This window comes from Melanotaenia boesemani, chromosome 1 (genome assembly GCF_017639745.1).
Source record: "Melanotaenia boesemani isolate fMelBoe1 chromosome 1, fMelBoe1.pri, whole genome shotgun sequence".
NCBI classification, from domain to species: domain Eukaryota; kingdom Metazoa; phylum Chordata; class Actinopteri; order Atheriniformes; family Melanotaeniidae; genus Melanotaenia; species Melanotaenia boesemani.
In genome coordinates this window covers 26,381,181-26,398,805 of record NC_055682.1, presented here as the reverse complement: position 1 = coordinate 26,398,805, position 17,625 = coordinate 26,381,181, and the positions used below count along the sequence as shown (strand labels likewise).

The window sequence follows — 17,625 nt, the reverse complement described above, 5'->3', positions numbered from 1 at the left end:
AACTTGCCAAATTAAATAGATTATGTAAAAAACTGCATGTAATTCTTAAACATTTAGAACAATGTTTTTGTTAAATGCCATAAAGCTGGCTATCTATGTTTAACTCTAAAAGTTAATAGAAGAAAAGTAGTCAGAGTAGCAACTTTGTTCATATATTTTACCAATTTGTCTTAAAGCATTAACAAAGCCACATGTTAATATGTATTCTGACTTGCAGCTGGGTTAAGAAAATAAATCTATCTTCTTAAGTTTATATAAAACTTTATATAAGTTTAAGCTTATATATATACATATATATATATATATATATATATATATATATAGATAAAATTTTTTTGTTTGTTTGTTTGGTTTTTTTCCTCTGTTGTCACAACTTTACTCCTTGTCTAACCTGTTCATTCTGTTCTCCAGGTGTGGTGATGGGTCTCACTCCATCCACTCGTTACATCATCACTGTTAGTGCCTGTGGTCCTGCTGGCTGCACTGAGAGTCCTATTAATGACAGCGGTGATGACACTGATTTGAGTTGGAGCCTCACAACCCCACAGGAAGGTAACAAACATACTCTTACACACACATCTACACACCAGTGAAATGAACATTTTTTGCTATCCCTAAACTACTTTATGACTGTTTTTACTTTTTGACACACCAACACACTTCTAATCACACATCGATACTCTCATCCGATCCGATTTTCAGTTCTTTAGATGAGAGAGGAAAGAAAAAAGGAGGAGAAGCTAGAATTATAAACAGGAACATGGAAGAGAAAATGAGTAATAGGGTTGTAAGGAAAACACAAAAGAATGAAGCACATGGGTAATAAATGACAAACCTATAGCACAAAGAAGCACATTTCTTCTCGGGGAAGCCATAAAGAGAAGAGTATAAACACAGAAGGACGCTGAGTAAAAAAAGAAAGATTTTTCTCCATGTGTTAGTCGGTACATTAATCTGTGTTTGACTAACCAGCCTTGTTTGGGAGATAATGTGACGGCAGGGGTCAGTACAGAGACGGAAGAAATCAATCTGAAGTTAAAAGGAAAAAACAGATTACTGTATTGATTCTCACTGAGCAGAGTTAAGACTCTGAAACATGTCAGAGAGACTCCAGAAACAACTTATTCAAAACTCAAATTTAAGCAATACAAACGCATGCTGTACAGATACGTTTCACACAGATCAGCACATTTCTCCTTACTGGATCAAGGATTACGATTTTTAAATTTTACATTTAGTTTTTACAAGTAGTTTTTAAAATATTATCCAAAGCCATGTAAGTTCTAATCAGAAGAATTAACTAATTACTAACCTGTGGGGTCTGATGACATGGGATAGTAAGATGTAAAAAAATAAGACCTAACAGTATTTTACTATTAAGTTAATGCATTTTCTTTAAAGTTGCGATTTAAGCATTTTATGTTGATGACTTTCACATAATGAGATATTTTTAACACGGTATGATGGTAGTTTCTTTTATTCCAAAATATACATGATAACATATTAAAGAAAAACTTGTAAAAGGAAGCCTGTTATCCTTTTCTATATAATCTGTTATAGTTCAGGCTTTAGATAAATCTGAAGTTTCTAACATTTTGGTGTAATTTTCTGGAGCTAATGTCATCTCATCACAGATTTTCTCAAATGTTCACCGTCTTCAGGCACAGCCAACCTAAAAAGTCAGTCTATAGCCTTTATTCTAAAATAATGATATTCAAGAACATAGAAAAAATACATGCTGTGCACCTCAAATTTTATATGAGCAGAGTAGATTATCACTTACACTGCCTGACTCAAAATATCTTTTGCAGGGAAGTTCAGGCCAAGACAGGCAGCAGCTCTGTCAGCACTTAATACATAACACCAAACAACAAAACTAAGCATACAATAATATCAAAATGAGTTAATTATCAGTTTTCATGGATCAAACTGAGGTAATTAAAGTCAGTCATAACATTTTGAGGTTTATGTTTTTTCTCCAGATGAACAGATTCTTTGAATTTGTTTAATAAAAGCAGCTCCCTCCAGTTCAGCTTTTTGTGCAGCTGATTCCAAGCAGAGGAAACGTTGTACTTAAACACATTTTTTTTCCTATTTCATAATGCTTCTGGGATGGAGGGAAGACAATAACTTCATCTTAATTTTAAATGATGTTCTAACCAAATTTCTTGAGTACTTCATTTATTTCCCCCCTACAATCTCAGCTCCAGATGGTGTATCTCCTCCATCTGTAGTCTCATCCCCATCAGTGCTCTCTGTTACCTGGGAGCCTCCAGCAAGGTAATGCACTGTTAAACATCTAAACCACATGCTATTGTTAGGTGTTAAATATGTTTCTTATTTATAAACGCACACCTGATCTTCTGTCATAGAACTTCACTAATGCATTTGGTGTTATAGTTAATTAACTTTGAATTAATTATATATTTAATGACTTGCTGACTTTATATATATTTTTTATCTTAAATGCACATTCCCTAATTAACAGTGGCATAGTTAAATATCTAAATAATATATGTTTCACATGGCATCAGAGAATTACACTCACTTAATTTTTTGTGTCAATAATAGGCCCAATGGAGGCATTACAGAGTACCTCCTCTATCACAACAACCAAATGATCTACAGAGGGAAAAACAGAGAGCACAACATAACTGGTAAAGAGGAGTGTGTGTGTGTGTGTGTGTGTGTGTGTGTGTGTGTGTGTGTGTGTGTGTGTGTGTGTGTGTGTGTGTGTGTGTGTTGGTGTGTGTGTGTGCTGCAATGTAGTTGTGGCTGGTGAAATGGGGCCTCAGTGTAAAGAGAGGGAGAAAAGTGTAGAAAAGCAAAATGGAGTGGGGGATTAGCATTTGAAAGAGGAAAGAGTGTCTCAGTCCTTACCAAGGGAATAACACTTTGAAAAAGATGGCTAAACACTCACACATGAAAATGAAGCGGTGGAGAAACAAAGAAAGCTAAATATTAGTGCACATGCATATACACACAATTTGCTTTGAAAGCTTTCACTGAAGAGACCTAAAGAAGGTATGAAACACTTGTCGCACCGCTGAGACTAGAGCACTGCTCAAAGATGTAAATATAGACACACACACATAAATAGAGCACAAGACATACTCAAAGCCATATACACAGACAAAAACTACATAAAAAATGTACATGAAACTCACATGTAAGCACATCCATTTAGGACTCATCCAATATGGCATTTTATATGAGCAGAGTAGATTATCACTTACACTGCCTGACCAAAAATAAAGTTGCCACCTGGATTTAACTTAGCAAATAGGTACGAGCCTCCTATTGAATAATTACTGCATGAGCAATTATCTTTCAGCTGATACAAAGAGTAGCTTCACATTTTTTAAACAACCATGTGGAGAGACACATCCTGTGGTCATGTAAAAGAGTTATGTTTAAGAATCAAATCACTGGCATGCATCACACAGAGAAAGCATCTAAAGAGCTTGCAGAAACTACTAAAACCGGGCTAAGAACTGTCCGCATATATTATTAAAAACTGGAAGGAAAGTTGGGAAACAGTCATGTTTGAAGAAGAAATGTGGTTGGAAAAATCCTGAATGATAATAATAATAATAATAATAATGGATTAGATTTATATAGCGCTTTTCAAGGCACCCAAAGCGCTTTACATTGTGTGAATCCACTATTCATCCACTCCTCACTCATACCTGGTGATGCCCTGGGGCAAGCTGACGGAAACGTGGCTGCCAGTCTGCGCCTACGGCCTCTCCGACCATCACCGAACATTCATCCACACATTCATACACCAGCGATGCCAACACTGGAGGCAAGGAGGGTTAAGTGTCTTGCCCAAGGACACAACGACAGATGACTGGGGGAGCAGGAATCGAACCGCCAACCTTCCGATCATTGGACGACCTGCTCTACCGCCTGAGCCACTGCAGTGTGAATGATGGTGACCACTTAAATGTTTGGTGAAATCAAATCAAAGAAAAACAACAGTAGAGCTCAGGTATATGTTTAATAGTGAAAGTAAGAACATTTCCACATATACAATGTGAAATAAACTCAAGGGATTGGGACTAAACAGCTGTGTAGCCATAAGAAAACCACTAATCAGTGAGGCTAACTGGAGAAAAAGGCTTCAATTTGCTAGGGAGCATAAAGTTTGGACTCTGGAGCAATGGAAGAATGTGGTCTGATGAGTCCAAATATACCCTGTTCCAGAGTGATGGGTGCACTATAGGGTGAGAAGAGAGGCAGATGATGTGATGCAGTCATCATACCTAGCATTTACTTTACTTGCCTGTGGGGGCAGTGCTACAATCTGGAGTTGCTGCAGTTGCTCAGGTCTAGGTTCAACAACATTATTTTATCAAAGAATGAGATCAGCTGACTACTTGAATATACTGAATGAGCAGATTATTCCATCAATGGATTTTTTCTTCCCTGATGGCACGACCATATTCCAAGATGACAATACCAGGATTTATCGCACGATTGTGAAAGAGTGGTTCAGGGAGCATGAGACATAATTTTCATACATGGATTGGCCACCACAGAGTCCAGATCTTAACCCAGGGGTGCACAAGTCCGGTCCTCGAGATCTACCATCCTGCAACTTTTAGATGCAACCCTTCTCCAACACACCTGAATCAAATGACATTACCAGGCCTCTGCAGAGCTGAATGACATGCAGATGACATCTGATTCAAGTGTGTGGAGAAGGGTTGCATCTAAAAGTTGCAGGATGGTAGATCTTGAGGACCGAACTTGGGCACCCCTGCCTTAACCTCATTAAGAATCTTTGGGATGTAATGGAGAAGGCTTTGTGCAGTGGTCGGACTCTCCTATCATTAGGGAAGAGTATTAGGGCCACTAAAAAAAAAAATAGAATTCTTAGAAAAAAGTCAGAATGACTTTTTTCTCAGAATTCTGACTTTAATCTCAGAATTCTGACTTTTTCTCAGAATTCTGACTTTACTCTCAGAGTTCTGACTTTATTCTCAGAATTCTGACTTTTTCTCAGAATTCTGACTTTAAACTCAGAATTCTGAGATTAGTGGCCCTAATACTCTTTTGTACATCATCAGTACAAGATTATGGTAAAAAAATATTGCTGTATGGAAATAAATTTGGTGACATTGCAGAAACTTAGTAAAACAATGCCACAGCCAATTCCGCCGTAATCAAAGCCAAAAGCAGGGCAACGAAATATTACAGTGTGACCTAATATAATAGTTTTTCTTTTGGTGGTGCCTTTTTTCCTTTGGCCAGGCAGTGTATTTTGATTTTACAGGAATGCTCATCTCATTAGCCAAACATCACACTGCCCAACCATGTATCTGTGTGTGTCTTTGTAAGTTAATGAAGGCATGAGAGCACATATCATCCATGCTGGGTTAATAATGCAAAGTATCTGATGTTCGCAGTGATTGGAGGGATTATGGACATAGTAATTATACGGTATGTGCAAGAATGGATAGTGTTACAGCGTGAGATTGCAACAGTGGGACAGATGGAGATTAGTTTTGAAAAAGAGATATTGTAAACAACAGTAACAAAGTGTTAGGGTTTGAAGAGGTACAGAAGTCAGTGGTGTATGTCAGTGTTAAAGATATTGAGGTTTTTTTTTTATTGTTTGTTTGTTTGCTTTTTCTTTGTGACTTTCAGTGAGGATTCCAATGCTAAAGTTTTCAACCGCTTCTCTTTCTTTATATTTTGCATTCAAGTAGTTAAGCCATTTGTATAATCTTTTAAAGTGGTCTTGAGCAGTAGTTCCCCAGGCTTTCTAAAGGACTTTCAGACATTTTCTTTGGACTTTGGCTGCTTTTTGATTAATTTTCAGTCTTGGCCCGGTACCTGACCCTTTATTAAACCACTTAACACTGGCATATGAATTATTCAAGCTTAGAAAAGCCATCTAACTTAAGGGATGAACCTGTGCTGTGCCTACACACAAAGAATCAATTTTGAACAGTATTTTCAAGCCCTTTGTTAGTAAAAGCACAATGTGTGTAATGTGTGCCCATCTCTTTAGTTGCATCTATGAACAATTTAAAAATAAAGTTTGACAGGATTAAACAATATTTCTGCTCCAAGGTGATTCCTTTAAAGCAAAAGTGGCAAGCCTAAGACAACAACAAGAAACATGTAGCACTATCTACAGCAAATGAACAGAATCTTAAAGGGATTCCTTTAAAAATGCCAAAAACTCCAGCAAAGACCTGACATAGGACCTGAGAGACATGCATGTGTCACTACAGCTCATCTAACTACTGATTGCTGAAGCCTCATCAGGAATCTCCATGAAAGGGTGGCTGTCAAGAAGTAATCCTTAAAGAAGGGAAACAGGGAAAAAAGGCTGAGGTGTGCCAAATGATACAAGAACTGGGCTGATAATCAGTGGCACCAGGTCTTATGGAGGAGGAGTGATGACTACTCCCCAGAGCCCAAACCTCAACATTATTGAAGCAGTGTGGGATCATTTTGACAGAGAATGGAATAAAAGGCAGCCAGCATCCAAAGAAGAGCTTTTAAATATCTTTGAAGAAGCCTGGAGAACTATTCTTGGAGACTACTTAAAGAAATTACTAGAAAGCTTGTCTAAGAGGAGTTCAGACTGTGTTGAAAAATAAGGTGCTTATATCAAATACTGTCTTTGATGTCCCATTTTCCTGGCAATTAGAGAAATAAGAAAATAGAAAGAAGAAATGAAGGCAGAAAACTTTTGCATGTTACTGAAAGTGAGTTTGTGTTTCAGGTCTTGGTGTGTATTCCACCCACTTGTTGGTACTGAGTGCATGCACTTCAGTGGGTTGCACCAACAGTTCACAAGTTACAGCTCTGACCTCTCAGCTTCCTCCAGGGCCCCTACCAGCACCAACTGTTACTCTGCTAGACTCTCGGACTATATTTGTTGAGTAAGTACAAACACTTCCAAAACACATACTCTTACAGAATTAACATCAGTGAAAAATTTAAGGTTAATTTTAAATGGCATACGATGTAAAACATTTCTTTATGGCTTGCAAAGTTGTTTACACAACAAGCAGGTGTGTGTATATGCTAAAAAAAATCTTATTAGATTACTTTTTTTCAAGAACAGCTGCAATTCAGGTGTATAAATCTGACAAAATGTATTATATCTTTTTAGTTGCTTTCATAAATGCTGTCTGTGCAGAACACAAGGACAGAGATGAAGTCGGCGACCTTCTGCCATTGTGTTTACCATGCAGAATATTCTTCTGTGCTTGACCTCTCACCTTTAGGTGCTGGGGGGCAGGCAAAGAAAGACAGATCTCTGGCCTTTTTCCATCATGTTCACGTGCAAGGGTTCCTGGTGTATTTGTGTGTAAAGAGTCAATATGTGTGTGTGGAAATCAAGTCTCCTGACTGTCATTTAAACTGTAGAAAGATATGCATGCATATACACAGGCTAATGAAAGCAATAGACACAAGATGAGAGGGTTCTGACAAATAAACACTAAGTAAACCGTTTTAAGAAAGTACCCTGAATTGTTGTAAATATGCATTTTTCTGTCATGAAATATTATGAATGTCATTAAAAACAAAAAAAAGGAAAATCATGTTGTGTAAAACAGGAGATTTATGATTGTCAGTGGAGCATCATGTTTTTAGCTTGTAAAATGTTTTTGAACAACATGCTCACTAGGTGTGGGAAGGCTGCGTATTGCCTTGTTAGCACATTGGTAATAGGCAGAGGTTGAGAGATCATATTTGGTCAATACCACTGTGGCTGTGAGAAGAGCTGGGAAATACAGAGAATGGCAACATCCAAAAAATAAAAAATTAGAAGCAAAAGAGATGCTGAGCAAGAATAAATCAGGTAGAAAGACATATTTTTGGGTTGGTAAGGAAAAATGTAAATGAAATGTAAAAGAAAGAAGAAAATTAGAAATTAGACAGATGTGTGAAAGAGTAAGGGAGACTGTGAGAGAAAGGATTCAGGTTGTTAACAGAAAAGTGCCAAGAGATTTATCCGCTGCCCTTGCTGAACAAGTCAAACATGTTTGCACACAAACAAGCAGGAACATCATTTTGTGTGTCCAGAACAGAAACACGTGACTCTGGCTAAAACCACACTAAGAGCACTTTTTTACTTTTTTCCTTGTAGGTTTGAATAAATTCCTAAGACTTGCATTTGATCTTAGTACCTATTTAGTAATTATTTGATTCACTGTTAGTCAAACTAACATTAACCTACTAACTACTGTAACTATGTAGTATTATTGGACTTATACACAACATGTTGAGAAAGCACCTCGTTTCACACTCATTTCAGATCACAACTTTAAAACAAGTGTTCTTTTGAAAACCATTAGCACAATGAGTTATGATACAGGTTAATACAACTCCCCTTTGATTTAGTTTTTCAAAAGTGGACATACATCACGCTTCTAATCGACAGCATATAAATCTTAAAATAAATGTGATAGATTAGCCACAGTGGCTAATTGTGTGCTAACACACACTCATCAGTCATTCAAAAACTGGACTTTAATGGGAGAAATCAAGAAGGGAATCCATCACTTCATAAAATGGCCTCTCTATGCTACAATGCCTAGCAGGGCAGGGCTACACTCCGGGAATGTCTAGGTTATATATTTATTTATTTAGCTCCTTTGGTTATGGCTTACTTATTTAAAATGTTGTTATAGTTTCTTTTGTTTTGTTTTGTTTTTTTACAATTGTAAAAGGGAAAATATCTGGAAGATAACATGGTGAGATTTTACCGGAAATTACTTCGTAGCTTAAGCTTGTAAGCGCACACAGGGAAAATAATGTCATGTTAATAAGGACAACAGCTAACTTTAATCAACTTCATGAGTTCCTCAGTCTTCAATGATAGCTTTACAACAAATATTACAATAAAATGTAGGTATTAAAAATCTTCCTGATTTTTCTCTTGATTATTATAATTGTTTCCTGTTTTGAAACAACTATCAATCACAAGGATCCATTGCAAAATGCTCTCATTTCTTTTTTGGATGATCCAACTATTAACACAGAAAAGAGACACCTCTGCCTGTGAAGGGAAGCTGTGTTTAGTGGGTTTAGTTTGTGGATCATAACTTGATCCACTCCATGCACATTTGATGTAACACGTGATACACAGGTCAGTTTAAAGAAAAAAAAAACATTTTCAAAGAAAAAATCCCTGACAGCACGGGATGTTTAAGTAAACCCATGGTGGTAAATTTTCTTTCAATCTCCACTTTCTCTCCAGGTGGTCACGTCCATCTCAGATAAATGGTGTTTTGGAGTTCTATTCCATCTTCCTGTCACATGGCAGTGCAGAGCCCATGCTGGTCTATAACAGCTCAGAACTTTTTGAAGACCACACACTCCGCAACTTAACCCCTGGAACATCTTACACTGTCACAGTGGCTGTGAGTCTCCCTTACTTCCTCAATATTTTTGATTTGCATCATTGTATTCATCCTTGTGTTCTTGTGTGTATGTGCATCTGTGCATGGTAGGCCTGCACAGGAGGAGGATGCACATTAAGCCCCCCAAGCCGGGCTCAGACAGAGGAGAGCACCCCAGAGAATATCCCTGCACCACTGGTCATCCCTCTGTCCCCACATGCACTCAATGTCAGCTGGACTCCTCCTGACACTCCAAATGGTCAGAGCACACCCACGCATTGACACACACTCACACACACATTCAAATATACATTAACTGCCACCAACTGTAGCATTTTCATTTATATAAAAACAAAAATTGCTAAATAAAATACATAAAAGCATAAGTTGTCGATCATGGTAATATATATATTTATTTTATTACCATTTTTTGTAATTGCAGTCTCAGACAATAAAGTGATTTGGATCCAGTAACACAAAGCATTTGAAAGACAAGCTACAGCAGGAAGATTACAGAATATTTCTTCTTGTGGGAGATTATTTAGTTTAGATTAAGTTTAAACAGCTGGAATAAAAGAAAAGAGTCAAGTAGAAAGTGGACCTCAAAAAGGAAAGACAAAAAGAAAAGGAAAAGAGCAGAAGGAGGCTAAGAGAACATAGATTTGGAGTAGAGGCTGATAGTTAGAAGCAGTGCTTCGGCAAGCTTCTTTAAGTGGATGGAAAGTGCTCCCTTTTGACTGAAGAGAGAACTGCAGCCTGATAGCGCATAGATTCATAGAGACTGATTTTCTCTCTGTTTTCTCTGGTTGTATTCCTAGATACACTGATTTTCTTTCATACATTAAAATCACTGTATCTAATTTGAGTTTGATACTAAGTATATTTTGTAGTATATGTTAATTTGGAGCCTGACAATTGATTTTTTAGTTTTTAAGTTGTCTCAAGACGAGGATGCTGTTCAGTGTAAGAACACAATACAATGTCTTGGTTGACGGGGGAGGGAGGGAATTGCAATCAGCCAGTGCTGCTGTCTGCAATATTTATAATTCCTCAGCATATCTAAGTGTGAGGAGTACTTTGGAATACTTTGTTTTGAGCCACATGTTCATTTTATTTAAATTTAAAGCCCAAGTTTTTTTTTATTATTATTGTTACATACATAAAGCAAAACTGTTCAAATCAGCACTTAATTCGTTTCATGAGTTGACTTTCGTTGTGTTTTGGTGTTATGTAGGTAAGAAGAAATAAAACATGAGGCATCTTTGACTTTGCCTTTGTGGCTGAAGCTGATTCTGACCTGTTTTTCATCTATTTCACATCAAATTCCAGAAATCTCCCACTTTTCCATTTAACAACATTATGAACATGCCAGAGAAAATCAAAAGGTAAAAGAAATAGCTAGAATGAAAATCAAAGAAAACTCTCTGTTGCGTATATATAGAAAAATCTGATGTTGATTTTGGACAGGTATGAGCTTACTTAAACACTAAACAATCTACTTAATGCTGCACTGAAAACCATGTGATTTATCAAGAACTACTGCATATTAACAGTTAGTTTATCTCAATAAATCAAATTATTTAGTTTAAAAAACATTTTAAGATTTCCCAATCCCATTTCACAGACTAAAATACAAGACACAGCTACATATTAATCTGATGCTTGTTAAAGTATGTGTAATTCTATATATATGTGTGTGTATAAAATGTGTTTCATGTGTATTTAACACTTAATGCCACATGAGTGCATTTTGCACCATAAACCCTGCGATGTGTGTACATATTAGCCTGGATAAATGACTTGAAGCGTTTCTCATATGATGACAGAAATTTATGACAAGGGAGACACTTAATCATGATTACTCGATTATCTCACGCTTAAAAAGATTTAATTTTTGCCTAAAAAGAGAGAAAAGCTCAGTTATTTTTTTTCAATTACTGCCTTTTTTTATATATATAATAAATGAAAAGCAACGATGATGATGATGATGGTGACGAGTTCCAGAGAAGTGAGATCCTGTGTTATTTTCTTTTCCGTCTCCCCCCTTCTCCCCAATTCCGCAGGGATTTGTGGGGGATAATCCTCTCGGGGATTAGGTCGGGGCAACACGCAGACAAAGAGGGGAAATAAGCCTGTTATGCATTCGCTGCTTCATTTCCCAACCTGTCTTTATTACAGCCTATACTGATATGGGCTTATTCACACACACAAGCACATAGATATGTCCACACACATATACACACACTCTCACATGCATGTGATTGGCCACATTAAGAGCTTCCCAGATAACTTGCGTCCGTGGGGTTTTTGTGTCTTCATTTCCCTGATAGGTGTGTATATCTGTATTGAGAAATAATAAAACCCACACATGATTAAAACAGAATAGACTCTTAGTTCTTAGCACTGATCTTTTGAGCCCTCTGTATGCATTTTTATTAAGAAAAAGCACATTTGGCACCGTACTGTTTCATTTTTTTATTAGGTGGATGTAATGTCATGTAATTATTGTACTGGTGTGTGTGTTTGCAGAGGTATGTGTGTGCGGCCACATGTGGGTTTCTATCTAAATGTGTGGGAGTAACTTTGGGCATATGTGTGGTGTGTCCACATGTGTGTCTGAGGATGTGTTTTTGTGCACACCTATTTGCGCCATCATTTGTGTGTGTGCATGTTCATTCTTGTACCACTGTCCTTCTCAGGGCCTTTATCCTTGTAACGCCTATGGTTACAATTGTCATTTCTGCGCTGTTTTCATCTGTAGGACACACTGACTGGCAGGTCTGGAGCCCCTAAGTCAGTTTTCATTTGCATTGTAATACAGTGACCTAGAGTGCATTGCAACATTTTCAAAGCTCACTTTGTGGTTTTAATTTTTACACCGACTAGTGTGGTGAAAATGTAGGAAGGAATGACCAGCGCAAATGTGGGGAAAAAAATTATTGCAATAACAACGTGTGCAAAAGTAAATGTGACATCAAGACAACTTCAATAAATGCTTTACTTTTAAATTAACAATAAAAATAAAGATGTTCTGTGTGAGCAGGAATTAAAGTAAGGTTTTCAATCATGCTTCAAGAGAGATGTTTGAAAAAGGGGAAGCAAACCATTATATTTAGTGATATAAAAAAATTAAATGTTGTATAGAGTTGCGTGTTACATGCATTAATAAACTTCTTTCATAGCAATAAACGCCTAAACTTGTTCAGACATGAGCTACCTAGTTGAGATGTCTTAAAGTCATAAGGCTTTCTGTTACATTAGAGTTTTTTTTTGTTTTTTGTTTTTTTATATCATTTATTTCTGTACCTCTGGTATGTCATAAACAGATGTCTTCTTTTGGCAGGTGTTATAACGAGCTACGGTCTCTGGCTGGATGGAGTTCTCATCTTCAACTCCAGTTCTTCCCAGAGGTTTTTTGTGGTGGAGGGACTCTCTCCATGGAGTCGACACATACTCAGGCTGCAGGCCTGTACAGCGCAGGGATGTGGAAAAGGACCGATGGTCAGTAAAAACCAAAACTATACCACAAAAAGTTGTAGCTAATATCATTAAATACATAAAAGACTACTTCTACAACACACAACATTTTGTATTTAGAGCAATTAATGTTTTATAAAAACCTCCAGTGGGAATCCTCTTCCATCAGATGGGGAAATGAATGAACAACACAACATATTTTCAGGTAGCAGATGTTTGTTTTATAGACAAAAGATGTGTGGGAATGTCCACTCAGACATGGTAAGTGTATGTGTGTTGTATCTGCATATATCTGTGCTGTGTGTGTCAGTAGGCTTCATAAAAGTGATCCATTCTCTCAGCTCAATAACAAGGGTTGGCATAGCGACAGTGACATTTGGTAGGAAATGCCAATGCTCAATGACGTCTCTGACAACAGGCCATATTTTGGGGTGTGTTTCCAAAAGGGACACTATGTTTGGTAAAACACCAGGAGAAACAGCTGACTTTGCAGGAAAGGAAGAGGGAGGCATGAGAAGGGGTGAGAAGGAGAGGAGAAAGCCACCAAAAAGGCCAGGAAAAGGAGAAGAAAGAAATTGGGGAAAGTGGAAAAATGGGAATAACAGAATGAGGTGATGAAGATTAAGTAAATGGTCTGAGAAAAGTCACAGAAAAGTTAGAAGACAGACTAGACAGGAAACCAGAAGCAGAGACATTGCAGCATTCTACACAATAACTGTCCCCAGCAAAACTATTTAATCCCCTCTGCATGAGAAATCTAGTGCAATAGTGGTCGATTCATTTCACTTTAGACTGTATGTGTTTACTTGTCAGTGAGCAATTCAGTGAGGTACCTCATCATAATTATGACCCCTGTCAAAGGAGGCCATATTTTATTAAATCTTTTTTTTTATAATTTTTCACCAATAGTTACTGGATGCACTGAATAGTTTGTCTGTATTTACATGAGTGTGTTTGTTTATCATTTTTCCTTTATCAGGTTGAAATGCGTACATTGGAGATGGCCCCAGATGGTCCTATACTGTTGGAGCTGACCAATCAGAGCTCTAGATCAATCAGAGCCCGCTGGACAGCTCCTCCAAGGGCAAATGGAAACCTCAGCTACACACTCTACTACAAAAGCAAAGGTTACACACACAGTTGTTCCATCTCTATCTTTTTGTCATGCAAGAAATCACAGTGGTGCCTAAAATTTTTTCAGCCATTCAGACAATGATGAAATTCTGCAGAAATATTAATAAAAACATAAATGGTCCACAATTTTATCTTTATGTAGGTTATACAAAGCACTTTACACTGTTTCACATGAATAGCCCATTTTACTCTAGATATTTTTATTTTGTATATCCAACACTCTTAATCACTGTATTTATGCCATGATATACCTATATAAAAATCTTTGTAATATCTTTGTAAAGATAATAATGTTCTTTCCAAAAAAAACTGGTTACCCACCCTTAAAACATTTCATTTCTCTGATCTCATCCCTCAAATTACAGCTAATCCTAGAGGTGCCTCAAAGTAGCACATTGGATGGCAAGTCATAGTGCATATCTGATCCATGTGAGCAGCGACTGACAAACGCGTCTAGTGTATCAACACGTTGATATTCAGTACTTACTGCGCATTTCCTGAGAGCACAACAATAACATTACCAATTTCAAAACTGCCAGGTGCTTTTTTTTTGATAAAAGGATTTGCCAAGATGAGCAACACAGTGTAATATGGATAGAGATGGACTCATAAGTACACACACACTCACAATCACGCTCCCAACCAACAAAGGCAACTTACACTAAAAGTCAGGCATGAAATAGGGAAGTGACAGAGGGAGTAATCAAACCAGACTGGTATAGAACAGACAAGGTTTTTTGAAATTGCCAGTGACTTTAGAGCAGAGATGATGTAGGAGCATGGAGCAAAACATTGGACGGAGGGAAGAACAAAGACAGGGAGCAATAAAACAAGAGTATAGAGTAAAAGGGAAGATGAGAAGCTCCTATTTCCATAGATGCATGGAAAGAGATTGGATGTAAAAACTGTGAGAAATGAAAAACAACAAAACTGTGTAGATGGGCAACAAGAATAACAGAAGATGTAGACATGGAAAAAAAAAGAGGATGAAGAAATTTGAACAGTAGACACACGTGCACACACATACACACACTTTAACTTTTGTATATTCACCAAGGCTCTCTGTCACACACATGCTCACACACAAACACACAGTTGGTGACTTTGATCTGTGCCTTACAGAGGAACCAACAGATGAAAATGAGTGGAGAGATGGATAGGAGCGTGAAAGGAAGAGAGAGATGGTCTTTCACTCTAGTTGCCCAGAACTCCTTGTTTCTTTGATGCAAACTGCCTTCATCAATTCACATAGAACTGATTTGTTTTGTGTGTGTGTGTTTCTATCTAGATATTGGATAAGCTTACATGGTGTTATTTTCTGATCCCTTTGCTTTGACTATCCTTGCATAACCTCAGTATGGAAACCTTTCTCTTTTGATCACCCTCATCTAATCTTAGTCCACATTTCTGCCTCGTGAACACTTTTTTTTTTTTTTTACAATGGACTTCATCTTTTATAGATCCCTTTTCTGTTGTTGCCGCACATACATATGTGCATAAGTATATGGGCTGTAAAAATAACCAGTACATGATATTTTTCTTCACTAGCCAAACATATCTCTATTATCTGCTTCGGTCTCTTAGATGGTGATGGTGTGTTGGATGGAGGTACAGCAGCAGGCATCTGGTTAACTGTAACTGACCTACAGCCCTACAAAAGATACAGCTTCTGGATCAGGGGGTGTAACACTCAGGGTTGTGTTGAGAGCCTGCCAGTTATCGTTACTACACCCCCAGCAGGTACACACACTTTTACAACACAATTTACAAATACACTTTTCTTCCAATAACAGTCAGCATCATATAAATTTGAACATTTACTAGAAGGTCTGGACCCGACTTAAGTTCAAATGAGTAGGTATGTGATGCTGTCTTTTTTTTGTACAAATATTTTATACAAAAATTTTGACTGGTATATACATTAAGGTTTATTGGTATTATTATTTTATATTTTATTTTGTATTACTGTGTTTAATAATTAGAAGTACAGGTTTTTGTGGCTGGGAGAAATTACACCCACAATCCCACCACTGACCCACCAGCTTCAAAAGTTGTGAAGCTCTATTGATTTAATAGATTCCAAACCATGGCTTTTAGGTCTTTTTATTTATTCCAAGTGTTTGTTGATTCACATCCTTCTTTTATAGTTGAATCACAAAGTTGACAGTCCCTCAATTCTTAGTCAGCTGGCTTAAGGTTGCAGAGGTTATGTCAGGGTGAGAACAGCTAACCGGGTTTATATAATAGCTGTGTTACAAAAGTGTTTGGATTTTGGAGGCAGATTTTACACAAAGCATGCATCCTATCTAGTTCTTGCTGTCTTGTCCCAATGTCTGAGTTCAGTTCACATTTAAGTAAGTAATTTGCTGTTTGAACTCCCAAAGCAAGGATGTGAGAAAGAATTTGACATTATTATTTTCTCATAGCCCTGAGAGAGAGAGAGAAAAGAAAAAACAATTTCTCTGTTCTTGTGGAATATGTGCAGGTCTTTAGTCCCTGCTTTCACCTGTCCACTCACAAAGTTATATGTTCATGTTCTCCACTATTTGGCCAAGCAAAAGCTCTTTTAAGACACCAAGTAGTAAGAGATCCCGAGGAACCAAACTAATGGGTATTTCTCCAATTCAAAGCTTAAAATTTTTTCTTGGATAATGAATTGGGATCTATGCCATCAATTAACTTAACTTTAAGCTATATGGTGTGTTAACTCACATAAAAACTTTGTAAATACTTGGACAATGTATGTATCTTTCTTGCCCAACATTAAGCATTTTGTTTGACCACAACTGCATTTGACAGAAAAACATGAGTCTGCAAAGTCATTATTAAAAACAAGCGACTGCTTTACTAGCTCCAAGGCCAGCCCAGCACCCTCCGGTTTGGGCTTTGGCTGCTAGCAATATGCATAGCTATAGCACAAGTTTCAAGTTGTTTATTTGTCACATGCACATGCTAAATGGCACTGAAATGCAGTCATATTCTTCCGAGGCTGTACACACCCATTCAACACTTGTAAAAGATAGCACAGGAATAACCCACAAAGACATAAATATATATATATATATATTTAGCTATGTACTATGCTATATACAAATGTTTCTAACTATATATAACCATTTATCTATATCAATAGCTAGGTATTGATATCTATCAATCAGAAACCGTATTACTGATTTACACACACTGTGTGTGTGAGTGGGTTGTATAACTGTGAGGAATAGACTGCTTGTTCATACTGATAAAAGTAGATCAGAGCAATCTGGAGATAACGCTTACCAAGCAGTAACTCAACAAGTCAATAAACACACATTTAATTTCGGCTGATGCTACTTAATATATTGAATATACACACTTCTCTGCACCTATGTGTTAGTCAGGGAACAACAAAAGACAGACTTGGGAAAGTTCTGCTGTTCAAGTTCAAAACAAAGGCATAAAGTATAAATTTTAAATACCAGACGTTTCCTCTCTTTCCATCTCTCTTTCTACCTCTGTGCCTCTGGCATCTCTTTAGACTTCTTTAAGGCAAACTGTCTTGATGCGTCCTTGTTCTATGAAAGAACAGAGAGAAGATAGCGGAGCAAGAGACAGAGGAGCAGAGGAGGAGGAGTGCAGAGAGAGAGAAGTGAACATAAAAGTG

General features: G+C 37.2%; 1 protein-coding gene across 1 annotated transcript in view; it reads left to right on the top strand.

The window, feature by feature from the left end:
* ush2a (Usher syndrome 2A (autosomal recessive, mild)) overlaps positions 1-17,625 on the top strand; it is a 250,130-nt gene that overhangs the window by 129,189 nt on the left and 103,316 nt on the right. The window contains 9 exon segments of the mRNA XM_042001931.1: positions 412-552; positions 2,205-2,280; positions 2,572-2,657; positions 6,746-6,905; positions 9,233-9,395; positions 9,486-9,633; positions 12,718-12,875; positions 13,831-13,978; positions 15,570-15,725. Of these exon segments, the coding sequence (XP_041857865.1) occupies positions 412-552; positions 2,205-2,280; positions 2,572-2,657; positions 6,746-6,905; positions 9,233-9,395; positions 9,486-9,633; positions 12,718-12,875; positions 13,831-13,978; positions 15,570-15,725 (1,236 nt within the window).